The sequence below is a fragment of the Oncorhynchus tshawytscha genome, linkage group LG30 (genome assembly GCF_018296145.1).
Source record: "Oncorhynchus tshawytscha isolate Ot180627B linkage group LG30, Otsh_v2.0, whole genome shotgun sequence".
In the NCBI taxonomy this organism is placed as follows: domain Eukaryota; kingdom Metazoa; phylum Chordata; class Actinopteri; order Salmoniformes; family Salmonidae; genus Oncorhynchus; species Oncorhynchus tshawytscha.
In genome coordinates, this window is record NC_056458.1 from 1,425,020 (window position 1) to 1,437,258 (window position 12,239).

At 39.9% G+C, this 12,239-nt stretch overlaps 2 protein-coding genes across 6 annotated transcripts in view; both read left to right on the forward strand.

The window, feature by feature from the left end:
• Positions 1-1,384: 1,384 nt before the first annotated feature.
• On the forward strand, positions 1,385-11,185 carry clk4b (CDC-like kinase 4b). 2 transcript variants are annotated; one of them, XM_024394898.2, is made up of 13 exons: positions 1,385-1,526; positions 2,669-2,826; positions 3,734-3,962; positions 4,570-4,660; positions 4,989-5,055; positions 5,146-5,262; positions 6,372-6,538; positions 6,951-7,045; positions 7,337-7,466; positions 7,543-7,625; positions 9,839-9,918; positions 10,056-10,146; positions 10,467-11,185. In XM_024394898.2, exons 2-13 carry the CDS (start codon positions 2,669-2,671, stop codon positions 10,614-10,616), a joined length of 1,458 nt encoding a protein of 485 aa, XP_024250666.1. In that variant the 5' UTR covers positions 1,385-1,526; the 3' UTR covers positions 10,617-11,185. The 2 variants fall into 2 exon arrangements, with proteins under 2 accessions (XP_024250666.1, XP_024250668.1); XM_024394900.2 differs by lacking the exons at positions 1,385-1,526; positions 2,669-2,826; positions 4,570-4,660 and having other exon boundaries at positions 3,826-3,962.
• A 257-nt stretch (positions 11,186-11,442) lies between these two features.
• The window catches only part of LOC112246060 (collagen alpha-1(XXIII) chain), a 147,044-nt gene continuing 146,247 nt past the window's right edge, over positions 11,443-12,239 (forward strand). For 3 of the 4 annotated variants that reach the window (XM_042309715.1, XM_042309714.1, XM_042309716.1), the window contains exon 1: positions 11,444-11,974. In XM_042309715.1, the coding sequence (XP_042165649.1) occupies positions 11,684-11,974 (291 nt within the window). In that variant the 5' untranslated portion in view covers positions 11,444-11,683. Of the gene's footprint in view, positions 11,975-12,239 lie in introns of all 4 variants that reach the window. The other variant, XM_042309713.1, reaches the window with a different exon arrangement.

Sequence of the window (12,239 nt, forward strand, 5' to 3'; positions counted from 1 at the left end):
CTTTGTCATTATGGGATATGTTGGTTGGTTGCTAAGGATAATAATTTAAAAAAAATCTATTTTAGAATAAGGCTGTAATGTAACAAAATTTGAAAAAGTCAAGGGGTCTGAATACTTTCCGACGGCAATGTATTAGTGCCTAAAAATAAGGGGATAAATGAATGTAAAAACAACATATATTAATCTCTCAGATATAGGACGGACATTTCAGAACAAACTCCCCTTTGATAGTTTTTTAGACTATATGTTGATCCATGTAGTGAATTTGTTATTCAATGTGTTTCTACTGGCTAATAGCGATAATACCAAATTCAACGTTTCATCCCCCCAAAAATATGATACCTTTTTAAGTGGTATTAAATTTGTAAATCAGATAGCTAAGGATCTTTGGTATGACCATATTAAACCAACTCCCTTCCCCAGCATACACTCTAGAGGGTTTTTATCAAAATCCACAAATAAATGGTTAATAGACCACAAAATCAACATTTTGCAATGGCCATCTCAGTCTCGACTTGAAGTCCATTGAAAACCTGTGGTTTCAATTAAAGAGGGCAGTCCATAAGAGGTAAACGAAGGATATCAAGTATCTGGAAAGATTCTGAATGAAGGAATGGTCAAGATCCCTCCCAATGTATTCTCCAATGTCATAAAACATTTTTGCATTTATTTTATACAGTATTTTTTTCTCATCTTTTACCAAAGGTACCAATAATTATAGACCTGACTGTACATCTCTGCTTACACTTGAACCAGCTGCGTTGAAAAACAAACCTGTAAGCAAAGCTGCAACGATATTCATAAAATAGAGGGGCTAATAATAGCTGAAGGGATGGTCATAAGCATGAAACCCTGCCAGCAAATTATTACCCCCCAATGTACAAAAACTATTTATGGCATCAGCTGGGTTAGTCAGGTCAATATATTTGTGTCAACACTGAATGACCATCTGGAAAATACTTTTTTTTTTCTCATGACATAACTCCTCATTGGAGGATCTACTGTTAGGCAATACCAAATGTTCTCATGCCTTTTTGCTTAAATGTTTTTCATGTTACCATTGTATACACCCCAACAACATTTTCTGAGTGTTCCTTATGGAAGGACACATCTTTTGATTCTTTCAAATTCCTCAGGCCTACTCATTTTGAGAGAGGGCAATGCATGTGACCTTTTATACGTTTTGTCCGGTCAGGGTTAACTGGATACAATATTGTATTTATCCTTTAAGCTGAGGTGAGAGACTGGTTTTATATTTACTCTGGAAATAAGTGTCAAACATTTTGGCAACGTGGAAATTGAGTAAACCTGCGTTGAGTGAGCGTTATGAACTACATTTCCCATCATCCCGCTGACGTCAGAGTGCTTTGTTCCAAACCACACGGTCGCCATTTTTGTTGAGTATTTTGAGTACTTATCAGTCAGTGGTCGTGACATAATTTGCAACCGTACTTGAAATATCGTTCCCTTAGCTTGGCTGGAAAGTACAGGGTCTTATTACAGAACTTGACTACCAGTTGTTTGAGGTGAGGGTATCTTTATGTTTAACAGCGAAATATAAGCTCATTACATTAAACTTAAAAGCGCAATAAACCATCTTGACGTTAAAGCTAATGTTAGCTACTGAGCAATCAACGTTAGCCAATGCTCTTCGCTCCGAGAACTGTCGAAGTTGCAGCATGTTAGCTTATTTCGTGTTATTTTCAGCTTGCCTGAAGATAACTCTGATATTAGCATATCGAAACTTAACGATAATCAGTTGTCTAACGTTAGTTAGCTACTTGTTGTGTGCTAACGTTAACGCAGTAGTGATTTGTTGGTTTGTTGACATAGCTAGTTAACACTTAGCTAGCGTTAGTTAGCTAACATAACACAAGGAAGTTGTTTCCACTAACTTAGTTACCACAGCCACGTAAAAATGAATGACAACCACAATTTAGGTTTGTCTTAATTTAATGTTAGGCTTGGGTATACATTTAGCGGTTTAGGTTTAAAATCAGATTTTAAGAAGATACATTGTGGAAATAGGCGGGCTTTATGATTCTGTTGTAGGAACCAAAAGTGTTTTTATTTTATTAATTTGACCTTTATTTAACTAAGTTAGTCAGTTAAGAACAAATTCTTATTTTCAATGACGGCCTAGGAACAGTGGGTTAACCGCCTGTTCAGGGGCAGAACGACAGATTTGTAGCTTGTCAGCTCAGGGATTTGAACTAGCAACTTTCCGGTTACTAGTCCAACGCTCTAACCACTAGGCTACCCTGCCGCCATTGTTAACGAGTTACGTTACTGATATGTCACAGCTAACTTTTTATGTGTAGATGTTAAGCGATTTAAACAGCATAACACATACCAGCTAGCGTTTAGCTAGCATCTGTCCTGTATATCAGCCAATCATGGGTTAGCCTATTTCAGCTGTATTAATACATTTTGTTCTGAAGTCGGAAATGAAGTATGTCCACAGTCCAGTCACATCTGACACGATATGAGACGTGACAAGCAGACAGTCAGGCTAGCTTTTCACCAGAGCCATGCCAGGGCAGCGCGTTCCTTTCATTGCAGCTGGTATGGATTTTACAACCAAGATGTACAGGAATGCATGATGATGGGCTTTCTAAGAAGTCTTAATTTTTATTGCATAGACTCACTGCCTTTCCTTGTTTGGCAGATGCGGCGTTCCAAGCGCATGCGACACCCTGATGGCTGGGTTGAGGAGTATAGCTATGAGGAGAAGCAGGACATTCGCAAACGGCAGAGGCGAAGTTCCCATAGCAGTGACCGGGAAAAGAGACAGAGGCGGTACCACCACGACAAAACATACGAAAGGTAAATAAGACACTGCTCATGTGCCATCAACTATTCAAGTTAAGATGAATAATGAATGTCATTGATTCTATTTAGGGTCAGCATTGTTGAAAATGTTCAGCCAACATTCTTGAAGATGCTGTCATAAAACCTCTATCAGAACATATAACATGTTTATTATGGCAAGGGGAATTCAAATGTAAACACCATTGACTATTAATTGTAAACAGTTATACAATCAATCACAGGGATAGTATTTCTGGACATTAACTGACATTTTGTTCTATTTACAATTTATATAGGCCTAAAAATGTATATATACTTTTGTCTATTTACGATTGCATTGAACAAGTATGCAAGTACAAGTTTGCAGGTTCCACAGCAATCATAAACACAGTATTGACCAATAAATCCTTGGTGTTCTTGCTGAGAGGTGGGATTTACTACTATAACATTGTCAGATGAGGGAATGACCTCCATTCCAGGCATATATGTGGAATGTGTGTGAGAGGTTGGAAAGGCATGACTGTGCAGTCCGATCTATAACATAGGTGTCGGCGGAGAAGGGAAGAAGGTCTTTAGATACTTGGCTGATGCTGCCTACCGGCGCCTGACCGGCCAAGACATAACACCCCTGCTGCAAGGGCTGATGAATAATACCTCACGCCTGAGATTACCTTATCAACAACCCTGTTGTATTCTGTATTCGTCCCTTATTCTCATCCTTAGCAAGTGGTCGTTTGTCGAGCCAATGAAGGTGATCAGTCAGAATTTCACTTGCAGTGCATGTGTATGATCGCAGTTGTATCCCATCATGCAAACCATCAAAAGATTGCTGTGATTAAGCAATGTCTCCCACTTGATAATGAATATGAACTTGTAGTTTCCAGGTTGAGGTTGTTTTAACTGTAGTCTACCTTGACTACAGGTGTCACCTTGACTCTAAGAAGCTGGAGCGCAGAGCCCAGGAGCCCAGTGTGGAGCGAGAGAGCCATGGGGACAAGGAGAGGGATGGGGCCATGGGTGAGACGTGTAAGGAGCGGAGGAACAGAGACTGGCACCACTACAGCAAATCCTCCGCACGCAGTGGCCGTAGCCACCAGAGCTGTCGCACACGACACCGCTCCCGCCGTCACAGCCAGGGGCGCTCAGACTCGGTATGATACTCTCCACCTGTTTAACTCTTTCTGTCTGTGGAATTGGGTGATCGCATAGTAGAACAGTAATCATCTATGGTTGATAATTTTGTTATTGGGGTTATTTGAACTTGCATAATTATTACTAATTGGTCTGGTATTCCAAAACAGTGCTCTGCTTTATTATTAAAAATAATGTTAAACAATCATTTCAATCTTAAGTGATTGGAATGAAAGTTTGGATTAAGATATTTATTTGGCGCAAATATTAGATGCTTCCATAAAACTCAGCCATTGAACCGTGGATGATGTTCCGCTGCACTTCTGTTGTATAACTACTCTTATCATTTATTGAAAGAACTTCTATTGTGAGTCATGTCTGAAAATATGTTGCCATGTTTTTCTTCTGTAACACACATTATGGTGGCACCTGTGCGTTTCTCGGGGATGCATTTGAAATTGCTGCTGCCGTGGCCTGGCCTGGGTTTCTGAATGGGCCGAATATCCTCCCCCTCATCAACTTCCTCCCGCTGAATGAATGATTGGCGCATTCTGGCCTGGTTCTGGCGGGTTTATGATGATCATGGTGGTGATGCTGTTGGCCATGAACCCCCCCCCCTCTCTCCAGAGGAGTCACCGCAGGAAGAGATCCAGAAGTTTTGAGGATGATGAGGAGGGTCACCTGATCTATCACAATGGACTCGTACTAAAAGCAAGATGTATAGAACACCAACCTTTCTTTCTGTAACCCTTTTGTCTGATGTATGTTTGAATTATGTCAGTGTAGGTAGGGTATAGCTTCGGGGCATTGGAATATTTTAAGAAATATTGTAGAGATTTGGAAGTTTTTTTTTCTCTCTATCCGTCTATTAGCAGTAAGGCTAGAGAACTATTATTGTAGTAGTTTCCTAGTAATAGGAGTGAAGTGACACATGCTATGTAGCCAGAGTGAGTAGCTGTGGTGTAGACAGCTGCTAGTCTAGTTATCTGTTCTTGTTGTAGATACTCTGTTCTGATGTACTAACAGCTTCTCCTTTGCCCCTTTAGATGAGATTGTATCCACTTTAGGAGAAGGGGCTTTCGGGAAAGTGGTGGAATGTATCGACAACCCGAAGTAAGTAACATCTTTATTTCTTGTTCAAGCCAACCAAATGGGTTTACACTCATGGCATTATCTTCTCTCTGTCAACCTCTGCTTTTGTAGTGATGACACGAGGGTGGCACTGAAGATCATTAAGAACATTGATCGTTACCGGGAGGCTGCTATGTCTGAGATAGAGGTGCTGGAACAGATGAACTCCCTGGATGACGAGAGAACCTTGTGAGCAACCCGGGACTAAGGGACACACATTTTAGCCTACAACATTCTTATATACCTCTGACCAACTGCTTAGCTGATTGGAGGTGATATACGAACAGGTGGTAATCAATGTTCCCTCTAAGCTGCGTGTGGCTGCGCACTTCCTCCAGGAAAGCCAGGCGACGGAAGAGATTAAACTTCACTGAGTTCGCCGTATTTGTTTGCACTATATAGATTGTTTTTTCTGTGATTGAAACAACATATCAGCCCCTTTTTTCAATGCAACAAACCAAAACAAATCTAACTTTGCAAGATTGAGTTTGTAATTTAGTTGTAGGCAGAGGGGTAGCCGTCGAGTGGTCTTTCATTCACTCGCGAGTGAATGGGCTTTTCAGATCAGAGCACATAGCCATGCGTGTGCACATTTGTTGATATTCTTTGCTAGTTATTAGCCCAGTTATAATTAAGTATAGGTCCGCAATGGGGAATTACTGCTTCCTACAAGAGTACAATATGTAGGCTACAATTCAAGCTGTCTTTGGAAAGCCAGTCTGGTAAAAAAAAAAGCTTACGTCTTAATTAAAGGGGCCGTTTTGTTTTTTGACGGGCCTCTAATATGCAAATATGCCAACGGGCAGAGGGATAGCCTACATTGTCTAATTCATTGTATGGTAATTAATTATATTTAGTAGTGTTTTTATTTTTTTTGCATCATACACAATGCAATGTAGTCACCTATTTGGCACATGATGTTACAGACCAAGTAAAAAATCATGAATTAATGTTAAGCCCTTCATGTAAAAACGTTTAAAAAAATCTCATGCAATGTAGGCCTACATTGAACAGCACATATAGGCTACTATAAGCTACATCATATAAATCAAAAGCTATTTCCATGTGAAAATGTTATGGGATTTGCTCCATTGGTTTTGTTGATAGGCCTACATTATGCTCAAGTTGGCCACTGTCTAAAACTTTAAGGGTATTGTGTTCATTGTAAACGTGTGCCGAAAGTTGCACAAAATTCTCACAATGTTCAAGTTTCCACTCACAAGACCAAAACTTTGCTCAATGTCCCAAAAAAAGAGGGAATATTTGTGTTAATGTGTTTTCTTATTGCCCTCATACAGTGGCTGTGTGCGTATGCTGGACTGGTTCGATTACCATGGCCACATCTGCATTGTGTTTGAGCTTCTGGGTCTCAGCACTTTTGACTTTCTGAAGGAGAACGGCTTCATGCCTTTCACTGTGGACCAGATCAGACACATGGCCTACCAGATCTTCAGAGCTGTGTCCTGTGAGTAAAACTCTGGTGCAAAACTCTGTTCAGGACGAGTGTACCTTTTTTTCCCTGGAGGCCGAATCGTCTCTTGTTGTGATGACTGCTGCTGCCTACTTGGCCAGGTCTCCCTTGTAAAAGAGACTCCCTGTCTCAATGGGACTTTTCTGGTTAAATGTAAATAGATACAATATACAGCTTGATGTTTTTAGAAAAAGCAACATGGAAATGGGAAGTTCTATTTCTGTATATTGAGTTGAACATCGTGTCGTGGAATTTGAATAACCTAATACTAATTATCTTCATTTGATTTCATTAACTTGCACAGTGTGCTCTATACCATCAGATGGTGGATAGTTTTATTTTTGTAAATTGGAATTTAGGAACAAAGGAAGGTATCTTAACACCTGCACTCATTTTTGTTTTATAGTTCTCCATCGAAATAAACTGACCCACACTGACCTGAAGCCAGAGAACATTCTCTTTGTCAATTCTGACTATGACATGGAATACAATGCCAAAATGGTAAGTTGACTAACCATTGCAAGTTGAGAGCACACATAGACTATTTAGATATTGACAACCTTTATTTAAGCATTTTAAAACACTTCAGTTTTTCCAGTCATGCGTATCATCCAATCCAACTGTCAATGGTTTAACAATTTATAAATACAAGTATGGCCAGATCAGCACACCCCTACCCAGTCCCTTCAGTCAGTAGGTCCAGATTGGCACACCCCTACCCAGTCCCCTCCAGTCAGTATGGACCGCTGCAGCAGACAGCGTGTAATAAGTGTCTTGTGTTTTCAAATGCAGAAACGGGATGAGAGAACTTTGAAAAACCTAGATGTGAAAGTGGTGGATTTTGGTAACGCCACCTTTGACCATGAGCACCACACCTCTGTGGTCTCCACCCGCCATTACAGAGCACCGGAGGTCATCCTTGGTAAGTGGCGAGAAACCAATGTGTTGGTGAAAGTGAGGAATGCAAGTCTAAATTGTTGTAATGTATGTTTTCACAGAGCTGGGGTGGAATCAGTCATGTGATGTGTGGAGTCTGGGCTGCATTCTCCTAGAGTACTATCTTGGGTTAACACTGTTCCAGGTACGTACAGGAGCAGTAGAGGGAGTTTCTTTCAGCAAAAATATTTTTATTGATACAATTGCCTTCCTGCCATTTTTGTAGCCTGGGTGCCAGTCTTTCTGCTTAGGGCTGTGGCGGTCATGAAATTGTCAGCTGGTGACTGTCATGCAAATAACTGCCAGTCAGATGGTAAATTACCATGAATTAACATAAACATGTTTAGCATCTCCGGGCTTCCACACAACCTACAAGCTACTGATGTGGAGACTAATAAATACCACTTAATACAGCCTACACCAACAAAATAAATCCATTATTTATTTTGGGCAGGTCTAAAGAAACATTATGGTTTGATGAAAATGTAGCCTATTTCAGAAGAGTAGAATGGCATATTCTGAGTCGTCCTTATATTAGGCCCTGATCTGGCTATGCCATATTAGTTTATATAGCAGACAATATTTGCACAATATTTGCTTAATTCTTCTGGCATTATTTTATAGTAAGAAGAATATAATTGAACACAGCTTAATAAAATATAAATGTATATTTTTCCCAAATGATTTCTGGGGGTGTGTGCACATGCGGCTGTTCTGTGTTGAGCACTTAACAAAGTGAATTCTCCCCCATGAACTCGGGGAGGGGACTGTGGATCAGTCTCCGTTCGTACATTAGTCACATGCGATATCTGACAGCACTGGCCCGATTTTGACGAAACTCGTGTGAATGATGTATCTTGCCATAGAGATCCTTCATTTACAAAATTACCGATTGGCCCAAGGCAGGACCTACAGTAATAGTCACACGCGATCTCAATTGGCCTATGTCTTATTCGAAATTTGACGAGCACTTGATAATATTGTCACCTATCAGACTATCCTCAATTTAATCCGGTCTTTTACATATAGTCTACTAATGTGTGGAAGTATTTTGGATTTAGAATGGCCCACCAAAAAATGTAACATGTCATCCTTAGCCTGCACTCGGAATAGCGAATGTAGGTTATATGCAGTTATAAAAAATTTCAGAAAGTATATGCCTGGTAGGCTACACCAGTTGTAAAGCAGATTCATGTGCTTAATTTTAAGAATTGAGCAAAAAATATTGCAGCACGAGGAAAGCAGGGATCCTCTTTTTAAATAGTGACTAGTCAAACTGTTTTCACATGCGATTGCACATGACTGGGCTCATAAGAACCACTCTGTTCCAGGGGTCTACAGGCTACGTTTAGTTATTCGGCCACTTTAGTTGTGATACAAACCTTATCAAAACATTTAGACCTATGAACTAGGCTACGTGATGCCTGCGACTGCTTTGAAAAAGGTGCAAAAAATGTATGCGCCGCTTCTTGCCTAGTGCATCATTCAAAGGTGATAATATTCTCACCCCTCAGACTATTCTGAATCAAATGTTGTCTTTACATGTACTAAATAATGTGTGAAATTAGTTTGAATTGAAAATGTGCGAATATCACGCACCTGTCGGGGCGGGGGGGAAAAAAGACATGTCATCCGTATGCATTTAAATATTGAATGGAGGACGCTTTTCCCGCAGTTCATTTTCATGCCAGCCGGGTAGGCTACTCCAGTTGTAAAGCAAAGCAATGTGCTGAATATTAGGAAGGTTGAGAAATAAATAAAGTAGGCCTAGCCTATGGAAAGTTGATGGATCCACTTTTTAATGGAGGCCATCAGCTTTTCTCACAATTACATAGCCTATAGAAATGTTGCGCAACTTGGGCTTATTATAGGAACACTTATTTCATTCCATGCATCAGCCAGCTATGAGGAGCTGTCTCTGGCTGCGCCACGGGCAACCCTACTTCACTCAAACTGTGAATGCCAGGGCTCTCATGAAGGGTTTGATTAGATTTTTGATTGCATTTGCATTGACGTCAGCGTGATTAGAGGGACAATAGAGCGCTGAGTACCAGGCCATTAGCGACTGGCAGTTAGCAAGTTTGGTAAGCTACTAATTACCATCAGCGGCGGCATAGCACAGATTTTGGAGAAGCCTCGTTACCTTGACTCAGCGGTCACATAGAATTTGACTGCAGTCATGACTTTTGACTGCTGCTGTAGCGGTAACACAGTCACCGTAACAATCTTATTTCTACTCTTACCATCTCCTGGAATTGTCATGCCATGTTTTGGCATGACAATGGAGTAGGCAAAAGCACAAACAGATCTGGGACCAGGCTTAATTTTGGGGGGGACTTTAACTTTGTGAAATTTCAGACGCATGACAGCAAAGAACACCTGGCCATGATGGAGAGGGTTCTGGGGCCCATACCTATCCACCTACTACAGAAAACTAAGTATGTTTAGTGTTTGTTAATGATTTTTGGTTGATAACCCTGAGTCTCAATTTCAAGATGCAGATTTACATGATCATTGACAAATGGTTGTTGTCAATTAAGAGTGTGTAAATGTATGTTTTTAAATTGTCCCCCAGGAAGCGGCGGTATGTGCATCATGACCGGCTGGACTGGGATGAACACAGTTCCTCAGGGAGATATGTGAGGAAGCACTGCAAACCACTCAAGGTAAAACTCAAACACTTACAGTTACCTGTATGATAAGCACCATGCACATTAGGGACCACAATGGAAGTAAGTCACTGACTTGATTGTACTGTCCCTGTCACGTTTAATAAAATGTATGTACTGTGTTCTTTAAAAAAAAACATGTTTTTACTAGTTTATAAAAATCAATCAATTCAGTAGCAACTAGCAAGCACCTTTTTGTGAATCAGAAATTCCACAATACAATCGCTGGTACAACCTCAATTGATCTGCACACATGAAATACTGTACAACAACTAGATGCTGTTTCTAATATGTACCGTTTTTCTTGTCCCCTTAAGCAATACATGTCCTCCAGGAGCTCAGACCACGAGCAGCTATTTGACCTGATCCACAGTATGATGGAGTATGACGTGTCCAGGAGGCTCACCCTGGAAGAGGCCATCTGGCATCCATTCTTCCACCCCATGAGGAAGGAGAGGAAAAAGTAACCCTGAAGACCACAGCACTCACTACTCTACATTTCTCTACTCCAAGGGAGACTTCTATAGACTGCATCAGTCCGCTATCTATGAGATTATTACCCTTGTTTACATACCAATTGAGTTTACCTGCCTGCTTCCTTCAGATTTAATTTATTTAACTTGTGAATCCTCTTGATCCCTTTTGATTTGTGAATAAATTTGTTTACTATGTTCTCAAAATTGTGTTCCTTCACATTGAACTAACCCCCTTTTTTTTTACTTCAGATTAATTGATTTGACATAGAATATTGTCATCGGGAAAATATTATTGCTCTTTAAAGTTGATTGATTGCTAGACATATTTTCTGGTAATTTAAGGCACTATGGTCAGTAAGACAGTGATAAGAATGCAGTCTATTGGTCTACTTGTAGTAGTCATATTTATCCAGTTGATGGCAATATAACATCCCATGACTAGATTCCAGTTCCACACATGCAAGAGATTTGAAATAGACAAGTGCACTTTCCTTGATATGTTTTAAAATGTATTTGTTGATACAGCATTTGAATAAATAACATTGAGTGTGACATTTCAATCCACCCCCATTATTTTCCATTAATGGTTCATTTTATATTTCAATATTTTTTTCAAAGTACAGTACCATTTAATGGATTGTCAAATCAATGAATGTTATTACTTTGCTTTGTTTTGAATAAGAGTTTAATTTGTTTCATTATTCAGGTTTTCATGCATTTATTCACCATTATTCTAGAGGTGAATTCTCAGGCAGGCTATTTTTATTGAAGGGACTTCGGAGTGCTAAGAATGGTATTTGGCACCCTGTCTCTGTCTTACTGGTCTAAATCATTCGACCTGAGAGCGCGTGAGCGCAACTACACAGCCTACGCTACTGTTGCGTCCAGCTTTCCTCCCCATTCACTTATACTCAGATGTAAACGTTCATTCTAGTGATGCCGCCGATGCTGTAACAAAGTGGCATTTTAAAAAATCGATTATTTCTAGCAGGAAATGTTGCACACAGGAAAAGTGCTTACAATTTATTTCTAGTAGTTTTTTGGCTGCCAACGTCAGGATGGGATCCCACGCAAAATCAGCGAATAAGAAGGCCAAGGAATCTATCAACTGCCTCAAATCAAACTTTTCATATTGTTTAGTCGGGCTGTTAATTGTCTTTTGTATCATGCTGTCGGTGTGTTCTATGGCGTTTTGTTTTTTGGTCAACTTCAAGACATCTTACCTGGAGTACAGAGTGCATACATTGGAGATGGAGAGAATGTTCCTGATCCATCCCGATGCATCCGCGCAGGATGAGAATGGAACAGTACCTGGTCTCCAGGATATCATTGAAAAAATTGTGCAGGAGGTGAGGATGACTTAAAATTTTAATAAAGTTAAACGTATCAGACTGATACAAATGCAATATTTTGAAGGATGATTTCTCACATTTTCGAATACAATAAGGTTGCCTTTTTTTTAATCAACATTGTGGTAGCTGATCACCATAATCAAGTAACTAGGGCTGTTAAAAAAAACAAATTAATTGCAAGATTTGCACTGATTAATCACGATTAAACGCCAATTCAGAAATTGCTCAAATTGAGCTGTAATTTAAAAAAAAATTATGCAAA

Excerpts from the sequence above, each read along its gene's own strand:
- clk4b (XM_024394898.2), top strand. The coding sequence starts at position 2,669 with ATGCGGCGTTCCAAGCGCATGCGACACCCTGATGGCTGGGTTGAGGAG. Across the intron at positions 3,963-4,569 it reads GCCAGGGGCGCTCAGACTCG|AGGAGTCACCGCAGGAAGAG; the intron begins GTATGATACTCT and ends CCCTCTCTCCAG. Across the intron at positions 7,626-9,838 it reads TTGGGTTAACACTGTTCCAG|ACGCATGACAGCAAAGAACA; the intron begins GTACGTACAGGA and ends GTGAAATTTCAG.